Here is a 15,735-nt window from a genome sequence, read left to right as displayed (position 1 = left end):
TCTTCAAGGATCAGTAGAAGTATTGGATAAATAGAAGAGAAAGAGCCTCCTGGATGTGGGCGTGGGGAGGAGAAAGGCTGATTTTTTTTTTAAATGAAAGATTGCTGGCCTAGTGTGGATTCTCGAGCCAGATGAAGGGCAGTAGAGTGTTGCCCAAACCCAGGACATCACTCAGAGAGCACAGCAGGAGTGGGGCCTCTGCTAATCTGACTGGTGACTTGGAGAGCCCCTATGTGCACCCCTCCTCATCCTCCTCACCCCTCCACCAGCTGCAGCACTTCCTCCCTTGACCTCTCCCTCCCTCCCCCCACTACTCAAGCTAGATAAGGTAACCCCACCATTTCAATAAGCAGTCCTCTGGAACCCGGTCATTCATATACCCAGTCACTGGAGACCCTGCTCCCCAGCTCCTCTGAGAGACCCAAGTACACATCCACTCAGAGGGGAAACTGGTGCAAGAAGCCTCCTGTGTCCTCTAAAGGGCCTCCTTCCTAAGGCTGGGCTCCAGAATTTGGGCTGCAGGCAGAGCCAAGATGTGGGGGTTGGCCCACAAGCGGCAGTGGTGAATTAGGGTGTTAAAGCTGGACATTAGCTCGGGACCTCCCACCCTGGGCTTTGGAGTGGGACATATAACTAACTCCTGGCTAAGGACCAGGACCCTCTTCACCAGCCACAGGAAGTAAGGCTGGATTGTTAAATAGAAGCTAGAAGCTATGCAGAACTTTCTAGATTCTGCACCTTTCATCTGGACTCTAATTTGTGTAACTAAATGCCTGGAATTCAGAGAGAAATTTGGGCATGAGGAGAAAGCAGGAAGAGCTGTGCCACCAAGCGATGGCAGGAAGTAGATTCACAGATGTGCTCACCATCTGGGGCCTGGAGGCCTGGTTCTCATTTCCTCTGACCAGGCATTCCAAGCCCCACCCCCACCCCTTGAGTCATGTGGACTCAGGCACAGCCTCTGGTCAGGCACCACCTGTCTGGCCACAGCCTCTCTGCCAAGGCCAGCTTTTTGATCTGAATAAAGTGGCAGTGAAATTAATGGCGCCCTGATAATGTGACTGAAGCCATCCCTTTGTATCTCCAAATAGGAATGAGAGAGGAGATGTCCCTGGGACGCCAGGAGGCTTTTGAAATTTTCAAGAGGGACCATGCTGACAGTGTCACCATCGAAGACAACAAACAGATTCTGAAGCAGAGGTAAGTTCTAGTCAGAGAGTAGCTGCCCCCTCTCTCAGGCTTAGGCAGGCCAGTCCAGAGACTTCCGGGGCTGTCCTTCTAACTGGTCAGCCTAATGTCTGCCGGAAAGTCTAATGTCTACAGTTTCCCATTTCCCTGTGTGCCCCTGTTATGGTTCCTTTCATGTGTGAGCTTCAACATCCCAGTACTGCTGGGTAAGTATTGCAGGTCAGGGGTCGGCTATGGGTAGCATTAGCTCTACGGACAATGCTCACATTGTATGTGTTCTCATCAGCCTAGAACTCTTACAAATGCCGTCAGCATCTTCAGGAGCAAAAAAGTCAAGCCAGGAGCTGGCTCAGTGGATAAGGTGCTTGTTATGTAAGCGCGGGGACCTGCATTCCAGCCACCAGCACCATGCCCCAGCACTGGGAAGGCAGAGAGACAGCAGGTTCTCTGGGGCTTGATGGCCAGCCAGTCTAGTCAAATAAATGAGTTCCAAGGTCAGCTTCTAAAAAAAAAAAAAGTAATAGAAGACAATGGAATTGGCCTCTGGTCTACACACACACACACACACACACACACACACACACACACACACAATTTTTTAATGTGTAGACAAAATTACATTTCTAGGTCCTCCATATTTTTGGTAAAATCAAGAGTTGGAGTAGATGAAGGAAGAGAGATGAAGGTTTAACATGGCTGCTACCCGGGGGAGTGGGAGACTTGACTGGGAAGGGCCACAGGACAAACTCAGGGGCAGATCTCAGAGCGCCTCAGGAATCCAGTAACACAACTCATGTCCAACACACTGGAGAGCAGTCTAGGTCCCAGTCTGGAGAAGTGTGTGCACCTTGTGAACTATCGATTCTATTTGGGGGTAAATATCCCATGTGGGCTCCTAAAATTGCATATAGAACTTCCATGGCCGCACTGCTTGTAGTTAGCTATAGTTGAACATACTCCAGGTTCCCGTGCTGAGCAGCTGACGGTTAATATAACAGGAAGTCCATGGATTAGGATGTAGTGTGGTGGCGGTGGGGGTGATGGATTAGGTACTTGTATATAAACAAGGATAGATCTTAAAGGCGCAACACTAGGAAGGAACACAATTCCAAAAAATTACAGATGGACCAGCCCCAAACCAAACAGAGACCCATACAAACAGATCCACCTGAGTGAACCCTGCAAACAGAAGTCCTGGGGGTGGGGAGTAGACAGATGGCTCCCTGGTTAAGAGTGATTGCTACTTAAGCATCAAGGTCTGACTTCAGATCCCAGCACCCATGTAAAACTCTGGACTTGGCCACTCACCTCTTACTACAGTGTTGTGTGGGGTGGAAACAGGAAGATCCCTGGAGCCTGCTGGCTACTAGCACAGCTCTGACTCAGGGAGAGATGCTGTCTCAAAGGAATAACATGGAGACTGATGGAGTAGGACACCTGGTGTCCTCCTCTGACCCCGACATACACACAGGCACTCACATCCAACACACACCACACATAAAGAATGGAAGCTGGAAGGAGGGGTGGATAAAAACAATCAGAGCCAATGACCAAAACCAGGTGAGGGAGGAAGAGAATGAGTCTGGGAAGAACTGGAGACTCTCTCCCTAGAAGCATGGACACACACACACTGGCTTCAATCTTAGCATCTGAGACAGAAGGTATTTCAAACCTGCTGGTGCTTCTGTTCCCTGCACGCCACACGTTCCTGATATGGCCAATGGGATGTTAGAGCAGGCTACCTTCCTTGGATGTCTGGAAACAAGATTGTCAACTAGACAACAACTACTTCGTCCTCTAAGGCAGATCTCCACCGAGCCCTAAGGCTTCTTTGACAGCTACTAGTCATGGATCCCTGGTCAAATGATCCTGGGAGATAGATATCCAGCTCAACCAAGCCCGAGTCCGACTCCCCAGACACTCAGAACTGAGCATCCCTTTTCTGTAAATGGATTCCACTAACAACCTGATTTGGAAACCACTGACACAGAGTGTTCAGCAACCTTGACATCCAGAGCCTTGGAAGGAGTAATTCCTTAAAAAAAAATTCATAGGCGCTGGGAAGATGGTCCTGTGGGTAAAATGCTTGCCATGGAGGCATGGGGATGTGAGTTCAATCCCCAAACCCCACATCAATTAAAATAATAATAATAATAATAATAATAATAATAATAATAATAATATTTATTATTATTATTATTATTAGTGCAGTGGTGCAGTGGGGTGTGTTTATAGTACCAGAACTGGGGAGGTGGAGACTGGTGGGTTCGCAGGACTCAGTAGCCACTAGCCCAGCTTACTAGACAAGTTCTAGGCTAGCAAGAGACCTTATTTTAAAAATTAAGGTGGCAGTGCTAAAGGAATGACACCTGAAGCTGACTCCAGTCTACACCTGTGCGTGTGTGTGCACGAACACCACACACACACACACACACACACACACACACCGATGATACTTAGTGTACCCAAGTTTAAGAACCACTGACACGGCAGATGTACTTCATTCCCCTTCTCTAAAATCATCATGGCTCCTGGCTGGTTTGGGCTTGTACTTGAGTCTGGACCTGTTTCTGGTGGGGAAGTGGGTCATGGCCTTCCAAGGTGAGCATGTGTGGGTCTCTCAGAGGCTTCTCCATACAGTTGATAGAGTTCTGATAACCTAAGCAGCAGTCAGGATTTCACTGAAAGCACATCTTATTTGCCCACAGTAGGCAATGCTACCAATGCTCCCTTCTTCCTCTTGGCCATTGTGTGAAGAAATTAACAAGACTCACACAAAGCTCTCTGAAAAGAGGTCTGCCCAGCAATAAACCCAACGAAAAGGCCGGAGACCAGCCCATTCTAAAAAGGAAATTCTACATCTGTTAATGTTAATATAATTGAAGTCATTAAGGTACTGCTTCATGCCGAGAGGCAGTGGGGTACCACCTGGAGCCTCCCCTTCTCTCTAGACCAACACTCTGACTCCCTTTCTCAGAGATTATTCAGCTGTTAGAGATTACTGGCACTCACAAGGAATGGAATGAATACGTCTCACAAAGGAGAACTATTAGATTGGCTTACAGGAGACAGTCTGGGGAGTCCAACAGGGGCCATCTGCACACTGAAGAGGCTGAGATGACTCCACAGCTCCAATCCAAGCCCACAGCCTGGAGATCCGACAGTCACTAGAAGTGCGTCCATGTTGGAAGGCAGGAGAAGCTGGAGTCGAGTGTCAGTGGATGACTATCAGGGGCAGCCACACATGCTGCCTTTTCCCAGGACATCTTCAAACCCAGGCCACCTGCCGAAGATGCTGAGAAGGACCAGTCACCACACACACAGGTGCCTACAGCAGAGGACTTCAGAAAATATCTTTTTATAAACAAACAAACAGCGTTCCAACAGAAGACACAAAAGGAAATCCCCAGATACTCTGAGGAGTGACTTCCCTGAGGCCCTGGCATAGAAATACTCTTCAAGTAATCCTGATCCCATCCAAATATTTGCTGCAGCGCTCCCTAGTGGCAGGGAGGACCCACACCCTCAAGTGTTGGTCTGAGGAATTCTGACAGACCAGGGGTCTGCTGGCATTTGGTTTCCTCACTCTCCCAGGGCTCTCACCTTCTACCGCCCTCAGCACCCAGGACCGGAGGGCTAGTCCCCCATCTTACTCCCCTTGTCTCTCATCTGTGAACTCCATGGTTAATGGTTCTAGAGTGTCATCCTGTTGAGACTGAATTGCCTGAGACCAAAGTAATCTCCTGTAGCCCACGGCAAGAGATAGTCATCCCTGGTTCTTGGTAGCCCAGAGTCCTCCATGATTGTCTGCACTTCCCCAGGGTATAAGGCCTGGTCTGAGGTTTCAGGAGGGCACATGGATGCCTGTGTGCCCCATGCTACCTAACAGGAGGCTTTCTGTTCCATGTTCACCTGCACATTTCTAGCATGGGCTCCCTAGCATGCCTGAGTGATCTGGGGAGGTTCAGCTGCCTGTGTGTGAGGACAGAAATAAGATGTTACATTAACAGAACATTTGCCCTTCGCTGGCCCACAGTATATGAATCAGTTCTTCAGTGGAGGTTTTTCCAGTGGAAGGTAATTGTTATTCATAATAACTCCATTTTCCAGGCACGAGCCACCTTCCTAATATATAATAATAGGAAGAGAAGTGACGCCTCTGTGTTCTGTAAATACCGGGACCCAGGCAAAGCACAGGGGAGCTTTTCTTTTGTGTCAGACTCCTTACAAATTGAAACGTTCAGACACAGAGTCCCCATTAAGTAACAAAAGAGGAAATGAACAGGGAGATGAACTGCAACTGGAAACCAAGAGGTTAATAACGAGAACTAAACCAAGAAACGCACCCCTTCACTCAGCTGGATCCTCCTGGCATAGAATGGAAGAGCAATCTACAAGCAACACAAGTGGGCTGGGGAAATCACGGCACCATCTGGAAATGCTCCCGTGACAAATAGCAGCTCCCGTGTTCCCATTAGACCTCAAGTTTAACCTTTATTACTTTTCCATTTGATTGTTATATTTACACTTTGTCTGCTGAACTACAATTATAACTCTGAAGCACAGATTGGATTAGAGTCTTCTCAGCACCCCCTGCTTCTTAAAACGATGCTGGGGACACACACACACACACACACACACACACACACACACACACACACACTGCTGCTTGGGGAACTATTGTTCGAGAATGCCTATTTGAAATCGACTTTGAGGACTCTTAGCAGCCAAGGAAATGAAGATTTGCCTCCAGAAGTGCAGAGCGGGAGTGGGAGTGGCCGACCCCTGACCCCTGACCCCTGACTCTCAGCAGAGAAGACTCACAGAAAAGGAGCTTTAGCATGTGAAAAATGCAGGGGGAGGAGGCTGGGCCTTCATCACAGTAAAATGGCCTAGAGAGTAAAGCGTTTGCTGTACAACATAAGGACTGAGTTCAGGTCCCTAGCACTTACCTAAGAAAGCCTGGCATGCAGCTTATATCTGTTCCCCAGCACAGAGGAGGCAGAGCTAGGCAGACCCCTGGGGCTCACCAGGCTGCCAGCCTAGCCACACCTGTGAGCTCCAAGTTTAGTAGGAGGCTCTGTATCAAAAAGATAAGGTGGTGAGTGATTGAGGAAGACACTTAGCATAGACTTCTGGCCTCTACCTGCCCACTGTGCCTGAGGATTCCTGAACAGAAACTGTCTACACAGGGAAATTGACTGATTGAAACTTCAGTGACATGGAGAGGTTGGAATTTTGCAGGTGAGAGCAATCTTTAGCCTAACAAGAGCCATTCCTTACACACCTCTGAGTGAGACCTGCCCTCCTAATAAACAGATAGAAACTGCTGGGATGTATTAATTTAAAGCTAACTGCCCCAATGGGAGGGCTGAGACTGTGGTTACAGCATCCGATGGCCATCAGCCCTCTACCCAACTATAACTCTCCTCTCTGGTGTTTCCACCAAGGTGGGTTTGTTTTTGGTGTTTTGAGACAGGGTTCTCTGTGTAGCGTTGTGCCTTTCCTGGAACTCTCTTTGGAGACCAGGCTGGCCTCGAACTCACAAAGAACCACCTGCCTCTGCCTCCCAAGCGCCGCCAACGCCCGGCCAAGGTGGGTTTTTTTAATGCCTTGATTTATGGCTTGTTGGAACATAAACTGGGGCTAATTTAAATCTGTGTTCCCAAGCTGCAATCACTCAAGTTCGGCTCCAGAATAAACCATCTCCAGCCCTAGGTCACTGTCTGAGTTCCCTAGAGAGTTGTGTGTGGGGTAGCCAGGTGTGGGGTTCCTCAACTACTTCACCCTGGGAGATGCATATCTTTGGATACCATATCCCAAGGGCGACAAGGATTCTCTCAAGAATGTTCCCAGAAGTCTCATCCCTCTGCTTCAGTTTCCTAAATCTTCTCATTCCCTCTGATGATGAGGAAGTTGGCCGCAGTGTTGTGAAGCCCCTAACATCCATCTGCAGGGACCTCTCTATTACGTTTGCTGGAAGGATGACCCTCAGCCTCCGTTGTCTATGGTGACTGCTTCCTGGGTATAGTGGATAGCCATTGCAGCTTTGACCTGGAAGTTCCAACCCCCATTGAGGCTTCAGTAACACGCCTACAAGGCAGGGCTGAGAGAGGATGCTGAAGACCTGAGATCCAGGGATGTGCAGGCGCTCTTGGTTCCTGGACCATGGACACTGGAGGTAGACCGAGCAGAGTTCTCCGGAGAACACCACTGGACTGCGCCACACCTTTCCCAGACCCTGTTCCCGATCCCTTCACTTGTAAGCTACCCCACAAAATAAACCTCCCTTTTAACTACATGGGTGGCCTTAATAATTTCACCAATACCTGGGCACGACCCCAGCTCCAAGCTCAGCAAACCCCACAAGGATCCTGTCCTGCCTGGTGGTGGTCAGTATTCATACACAGCACATGGAGTTCAGTCCATGTTCCCCATGAATGGCTGCTGAATTGATCAAGCCTGAATTTCACCAGATGCCTCTGCACTGGTCCCCATAAGGCAACAGGCCCTCACTGAGAAGACAAGAATGACCTATGAGGAGCCTTCATTTGGGAGCCAGGGGTGGAGTCCTCAGCCTTGTAGGAACATGCAGTTCTCGTCCCTGAACTCCCTGTCTGTAGTCCCAGGCCAAGCAGACAGGTGCAGGAACAGCAAGAATGTTACCACTTCTCAGCAGAGCACAGAGCGCCGCTCCTCCTGGCCTGCCCCCTCCCTTTATCTAGGGCAATGCTGTACAGATGAGGGAGTTACAGGCCAAACAGTGAGATAGCTAAGCCTCTCTGGAACCCTGTGAGATTCAGGGAGGGCAGACGAGGACAGGGAGAGAAGAGACTGTTGAATTAAGATGGACAGCAGAAAACTGGGTCAGTAAAGTAGGAGGATTTAGCCCGACATGCTCTCTGTTTTATATGTGTTTGGAAACTTCTAGAATAAAACGTTTTCTAAAATTCTGTGTATCTTCAAATCCAGGTTACTCCCAACTTACACACAAAGTGATTTGACACACTACACACAGATAGTCCCCTTTGTAGACAAACAGTGTGGCTATTGTTATCCAAGACAGAATATGCACTGTGTCCATATATTGTGTAGTTGTTTTGTTTGTTTGATTTTTTTTGGGGGGGGAGGTTGGTCTCCCCTTCGATTTTATGGTGAAAGGGAAGACAGATCAACTAATATTTTATGAAGTCTTGGTGTGGTAGCTCATCTTTGTTGTCAGTGTGGTTGGACTTGGAGGCCCTTAGGAAACACACCTCTGAGTGTGTCTGCTGAGAGTGTTTCCAGAAAGGTTTAACCAAGGAAGGAGGACCCCCTCCTACTGTGTGTGGCACCAACCCACAGGCTGGGGTCCTTGACCGAACTAAAGATAAAATGCAAGCCAGTCAAGTATCACATTCTCTCTGCTTCATGATAGTGACACACATGGCCAGTCACCTTGCCCTCCTGCCGCTGTGCCTCCCACACCATGTATGATGGCCTTTGTCCCCTCAAGAGCTGCTCATTCCTTCCATGGGTCATGTCTTGTACTATTTCTTCAGCACAAGGTTGGGCTCACATAGATGTCTTGTAAAGATCTGTTAGGAAATGTAGCAGGAACACTGACTGAGCACCAGCACACCCATCTCATGGATTACCCACCAAATATAAGAGTTTCTAATGGCATAGGGAAGAACTTACAATGCTAAGTGAAAAAATATTGTGATAAAATCTTATATATTATATATTATTATGTATGTGTATATGTATTTATGCATATATTATGACCTCACCCTGTAAAAATGAGCTGGAGAAAAGACTAGACAGATCTCCATATCAGGATATATTTATTTCTGGTTTGGGGGTTATTGTGATTTTTTTTCTCTTAAATTGTATTTTCAAAATCTGGTTTAATAGTCTTCTGTGACAGGAGTCAACAAACATTTTCTGTAAAGGGTCAAATAGTAAAACCTTTTAGCTCCACAAGCCACACAGCCTCTCACATCACTCTACTCACCTGTGGTAATTACAAGCCACCACAGATGAAGTGGTGTTGGATGGGTAAATGCGTTCCAATAAAACTTTATCTGATTTGTCTCATGACTGGCTGTCAGTGGCTGACTTCTGCTATACTATTGTATGTTAAAAGTCAATGTTATTTAAGAATTTTTTTTTTTTTTTACTATAATGTTAGCACATGGCTGATGGGTCATGGTAGAGAAACTTTACCACCACACTTCATTCTGGTACCTTTGCACCATAAAGCATCAGAAATTAAATTTATTCATTAGCAAATTTAAAAACAGATTTATTATTATTATTATTATTATTATTATTATTATTATTATTTTGTGTGTATGGGTATTTTGCCTACATTTGTATTGTAGCACATGTGTGCAATACATGCAGTGCCCCTACAAGCCAGAAGAGGGTGCTGGACCCCCAGAACTGGAGTTACAGCTGGTTGTGAACCTTCATGTGGGTGCTGGGAACTGAACCCAGGTCCTCTGGAAGTGCAGGCTGTGCCCTTAACCACCCAGCCATGCTCTACCCAGAAACTTTATGTGAGGTAGACTAATGGTTCATAGTAGATGTAATCACAGATTTCAGTCTTCATTTATGGCCTACCATACTAAGCTTCTTTCAGTTTTCCTTTTCCTCACCACATTCCTGCAACCTCTCAGCCATCTCTTATTTTTTCCAAAATATAATAAAGGATGTCTAGCAAAAAATAAAAATTGCCTTTATTTCCTTTTTCCTCCAGATTTTCTGAAGCAAAGGCTCTGGGAGAAAGCATAAATGAAACAAGAAGTAAGATTGGTAAGCAGATGGTGTTCTGGAAGCTTCTTTCACCATTTTCCGGTGGACTTTGGGTGGTGGTGTGCCTTCTTCATATAGCCACGAAGTGTAGCTTGCATCCCTGCCTAGGAGGCCATGACACACACCCTCATTAAGAAAGTCACTTTTGTGTGTGTCCGTCCTGAGCTGGTGCCGGGCTCACTGGGTTGGCATACCCCAATGAGAAGGTTTTCCCGTGTGTTTCAGTAGTAGCTCGACCTGCCGTAGTCATGTAGTTACAGAAGCATTACCTCGTACCTCCAAGGGCTGTGGAGTGCTGTCACACCTCTCCAAGGGCAGTGGAGCACTGTCACACCTCTCCATGGGCAGTGGAGCACTGTCACACCTCTCCAAGGGCTGTGGAGCGCTGTCACACCTCTCCAAGGGCAGTGGAGCGCTGTCACACCTCTCCAAGGGCTGTGGAGCGCTGCCACTCCTCCTAAAGCTGGCCCTGGGTGTTTTTCCCCACAAGTGCACCTTCAGCACCATCCACAAAGCCACAGATGGGAAGCTGGAAGGAGCCGGTGCGCCTCTCCCAGCTGTGGCGCGCCCCATTTAGGCGAGCTTGCCTGGAAAGGAGATGTTAAGACAACAGGCAAACTTGAAAATGCATGTGCCTCAAATCTTTATCAAAGCAAGTGGAAATGTCTCTTATCTGAAGCTACAAAACACAACCATGACCCATCTCCCTGTCAGAGCAGCTCCACAGGGGACCCTTTGGCCTCTGTGCTCCAGAAGACAGCTGTTGCCTGTTTGCAACTGGTCCCCAGGCTCCTTCTTGCCCCCACCTCCCTCTCAGAAGCCACTTTAGTGTCCCCTCCCCAGGCTTCTTCTGCAGAGTATAGAAAATCAGGATCACCTCAGTCCATCTAAGTCAAGGGAACAGCTCCCCAATATGACCGCACCAAGAGAGAGCTGCAGCAGCTAGACCCTCAGCCACACCTACACTCATGGCTGGTTTTCATTTTCAGGCTGACAAAATCTTATAGCACCTAGGAAAGGAGTCTCAATGAGGAATTTTCTAGAACAAGTTGGTCTGTGGATGTATCTGGGCTGAGGGTGGGGGTTGTCTTGATCACATTAGTGGGTAAGGGAAGACCGAGTCCACTGTGGGTGACACCATTCTCTAGGTTCAGGTCATGGGCTATGTCAAAATGGAGAAAATGAGCTGAGAAGTAAGCATGTTTGCATCTCTCTCTGCTCTTGACTGGATGTGACGTGACTTGGTATTTAAGTTCTTGCCACAGTGACGCCCTTCTATGATGAACTGTGACCTGGACTTGTGAGCTGAAACAAGTAACCCCTTCCTCCCCTAAGTTGCTTTTCGTCAGGACATTTTTATCACAGTGACAGAAATGAAACTATGATAGATGAGGAAACGAACTTAGCTGGAACTTAGCACCACCACTGATTGTGGAGGCAAGCAACGGTGCAGACCTGACAGCACCGGCATAGTGAAACAGCCTTTGGAGAGTGTCTCCGGTGTTTCCCTGGCCTTGAACACCGTAGTAGTGACCACACTCACCATCAGATCATGTTACTGAATGTATGTGTGTAACAATACATCAGTATTTCCATATCAAAAATGGTTTCAGAGCTTTGTAAGAATTTCATTATAATTATCAACCATGTATACATGCTAGACCACCAATACTATACGCATACCAGATTCCTTTCTACAATATGGTATACAGATGTGACTTTATAATAGAGAATGTAACAGTGACCCTGCCCATCCTGCTTGTCACTTATCAGATCCAGTTCACCCCCTTCTCAAAGGGGTTAAGGGGTGAGGGCTGTACCTGACCTATCCAGACTGAGTATGTATTTGTGATTAATACTAAGAGGATCCAGACATGCTATCAGAAGCCCGGGGCAATTAAGCATCAGGGTTGTATTTCCTCAGAAAACACTGAGTGGAACTGATATCAATGCTGAGATTTAAGCTTCCAGTGACGCCAAGAAAGCAGCTTGTTCAGAGGTATAAACAAAGCCAGTACCCCACTTCACAGCCACCACTACCTTTCAAACAGTCCTCTCGACCCTAGAGACCAAGGTGAGTGGACTGTGAAGAGCCGGCCTGACTGTGGAGCACTTGTAGTGTCTAGCTACAGGAAAAGCCCGCAGTACAGCATTCAGATGGCAGGGTGCAGAAAATGCTGAAGGGATGATCTGGGCACATACTTAAAGTTTCTAAGAGGTAGGAGCAGAGCACAGATGGACCATGCCATGGCTGGGGTGGTGACTCAGCTCTCCTCCCAGCACAGCCACATCCCAGCTCTGGGCAGGATCAGATGCCAGGGAGCATGCTTGTAATTGGCCCACAGAGGAAACTACACATCAACAAACACATATGTTTAAAGTTCAAGTAGGCACTGTGTCCTTGTGCAATTTGTTTTTCCCTGACATTGTGACCTACAGCTGCGTTTCGAGTTTCATCCTTAGAGATTCCTGAACACTTTCTATGTCACTAGTAGCCAAATAATATCTAATTTTTATATGGTAAAACTTTCTAATTGTTTCCTTTCTTTAAGAAGCCAACTAACTAGATAGATAACTATTGCCAGTACTAGAGGGACAGCTCAGTGGTTAAGAGCACTTGCTGTCAATGCAAGAAGACTTGAGTTCAAATCCCCAGCACTCACATAAAAGTCAGGTATGGCCACGGGACAAAAAGATCCTGGGAACCTGCTGGCCAGCCAGTCTAGCCAAAGAGGTAAACCTCAAAAATGGGTGTCCTTCAGGTTTAGCAAGAGACTTTGTCTCAAAAAAATAAGGTGGCATACAACACACTTCCCCATATTACACACACACACACACACACACACACACACACACACACACACACAAGCTCTTCCCACACACTTCTTTCTGTCTTTATCAATAATTTGCTTACATCAATTTTGATCTTGAAAAAAGTTGAAATCAAAATTGGGAGAAGTAACCAATTTAGAATCTCCCTGAAAATTAATAGGTCTTTGTTTCTGTGGGGGAGCAATGGTATCTCTGTGTACCTGTCCCACACATCAGAGTAATCAGCAACTTCTGGTCAAGTGGATTTTATTTTAAACACTTTTGTGTCTACTCTATTACCATCCAGTCTGTCTCTAAAAATGCCATTGATTTCAAAATCTTGGGACAGTAGACTGCCTTAGGGCACCAGTTTGTACTTCTTAGGGTCCTGGCATCTGTCTTTCTGCACCAGTGAGCCTCCTCTGAATACATCTTTGGCAACAAAGGACAGTGAATGGCTACACTCTACAGGTCCCTCCTACACCAAGCCAGGAACCAGCTGCCTTAGTAGGTAGGAAAACCAGTTTGACTGTAAATCCAGGCACCTGTGCCCCGACCCCCAGGTTCCATTAAGCCAGGAAACTCAATGAAAGATGATATCGCAGGAGCTGGTCACTCACAAGCCTGCTATGCATTCAGACCACTGGACGGAGGGCTTGGGCTGTGGCTCAGGAGCACAGTGCTTTCCTGGCATGTGATGGGCTCCGGATTCTCTCCTCAGTACTAAAAATAAAGTTAGCAGAGAATGTAGTAGAAGGTGCAACAAGCCAGAGAAAAACAGAAAATATAAACACCCCAGAAGCTAGGAACATATCTGGACGGTTTCCTTCCTTTACTCCAAATTCCTTGTAACTGTTTCCTGCGTGCACTTGGGATGTGGGAAATCATTGCTCAGAGTTCCATCTCCCTCTGCTGATCAAGGGGGAGACTCTGCTGGCCTCCAGCTTTACGTGTGTCCTATCTGTGAGCAGCTGTTGATTTTCACTCTTGGACCTGCCTCCTACATGCTGGCTTCTACCCCTGTATCCCCCCCCCAAAAAAAGAAATAGCAATAGCCAACTTGTTTTAGTAGGTTATAATGACATGCGCAGAGCATGCCCTTTAAAACATGTTTTCCAAGTGTTTGTTTTATGTGTGAGTATGCTGTGGCTCACATGATTTGTGCAATCCAGGTCTCTCCTTCCACCACGTGGGTCCCAGGACTGAACTCAGGCTATCTGACTTGGCAGCAGGCACCTTTAACCATAAGCCATCTCGCTGGCCCAGCATTACTTTCTTAATCTCTCGGTCCTCAGAGAAACACCTCGCCATCCACCGCCCCTTTGTTTTGCCAATAATATTTTCTGTCTTTATGCAGACAGTTATAGTTTGTTATTTTACACAGCTACATCTACTGATCTTCTTTTATGATTTCCTCTGTGTTTTTGCACCTAGGAAGGGTCATTTTGACTAATAACAGGAGGACTTCATTGCTAAGTGTCTGTTTGATACTTGTCTAAATATTCTTATAGTTTTTTTTAGTGTTAACATTTTTCGCATTGAATTCATTTAGGATTTACTGTGGAATATGACATAAGCTGAGATTCAAAATAGGATATCTTTGAAATAACCAGTTTTCCTGATACCTCTTCCATTTTAATGAAATGTCTTAAAATAAAATGCCTCCTTTCCTCCTAAGAAAACACTTTCAAGTCTTTCAGGAGGAGGCTAATGTGTCTTAATCTCATCATAACAGAGCCCTGACCTGATCATTTCTAGTCTCATATTTCGGAAATAGCTTTACCAGCGGATACCATCGTCTAGATATCAAGGGGAAAAGCCCACAACAAATTGTCAACTGCCTGTCAACCAGACAGCTGCAGACGCCGGGGGACATTGGCTTTCCTGAGTGGGTGGTCCCCTGGAGTTAGGCATGCTCCTAAGGGAGATCAGCTGTCTTTAATCTTAGCTTCCTGACTTGCCCTGGAAGAGTTGGTGAGACCCCATTTCTGTGGAGGGCAGGGGTATTTCCCTGTCTTCCCTTAGCTGGAGGGGAATGGTAGCAGGCAGAAGAGGGCAAGGGTATTAGTGCTGCTAAACAGGAAACCCAATGTAGCAGGGAGGTTGCTGTCTTCCTTCTTGACCACCCTAAACACTAGTTAATTTTTTGCTGAAGGGGCCCAGTAGCTTCCAAAAGAGAAACCAGGGCTGAGATACCTTTGCTCACATGGCAGCCAATCCACTCATGATGCAAACAGCCTCAGTTTCCTACCAATTTCACTTAGTCACATGACCTTCTAGACCAGACCCATCCTCTAATGCAATGTTTACACCATAGCTTATTGAAACCTGCTCGAAGTATGCAAGTCACTCGGCACTCCCTCCTAGCAGTCTGCCCCTGGACTTCATAAGAAGCAGAGATGCTGTCAGACATTGGAATCAGGCCTTCATGGACGAAGGGCAGCCCAGTCAGTTTGTGTGGGGAAAACAGTAGACCCCCAGGCAGCTGCCTGAGTGCCTCTTACAGGGTGGCCAGAGGCAAGAGAACTCAGGGGGACTTGAAAACATTCTAAAACCTGGAACTGTCTGAAAGTCTGTGGTGTAAACAAAGGAGACCGCCACACCACATGCATCTCAGGACAGACGTTAGACCAGAGAGTCAGAGAGACCCGGTCCCAGCTACAGTTACAGTGGCTGACTTCAGTGGTGCTGCCTTGATTCCCTGGGTATGGATGAGGCAGCTGCACCTGAGGGACGTTAGTTAGCCTGCCCAGCTGCTTGCAGCTAAGAAGGAGCAGAGCCAGAACCTTGAGTCCCATTTCCTTCCGTTGGGCTTCAGGATCAGTGTTTAGTCAGAAGGCAGAAAAACTCACAACTGAGGAGAAAACAGGAAGTCACTACTGTCATGCTGCCCATGGTGGGAGGGTGGAGCAGAGGCATGTATCTGCTCCAATTTCG

General features: G+C 47.1%; 1 protein-coding gene across 1 annotated transcript in view; it reads left to right on the top strand.

The window, feature by feature from the left end:
* The window catches only part of Kif6 (kinesin family member 6), a 304,808-nt gene that overhangs the window by 206,506 nt on the left and 82,567 nt on the right, over positions 1–15,735 (top strand). The window contains exons 14-15 of the mRNA XM_036168128.1: positions 1,092–1,200; positions 9,932–9,987. Of these exons, the coding sequence (XP_036024021.1) occupies positions 1,092–1,200; positions 9,932–9,987 (165 nt within the window). The remainder of the gene's footprint in view (positions 1–1,091; positions 1,201–9,931; positions 9,988–15,735) is intronic.

The sequence above is a fragment of the Onychomys torridus genome, chromosome 18 (genome assembly GCF_903995425.1).
Source record: "Onychomys torridus chromosome 18, mOncTor1.1, whole genome shotgun sequence".
NCBI lineage: Eukaryota > Metazoa > Chordata > Mammalia > Rodentia > Cricetidae > Onychomys > Onychomys torridus.
Note: the sequence above shows the minus strand (reverse complement) of the source record. Positions and strands in the feature narration are given on the sequence as shown.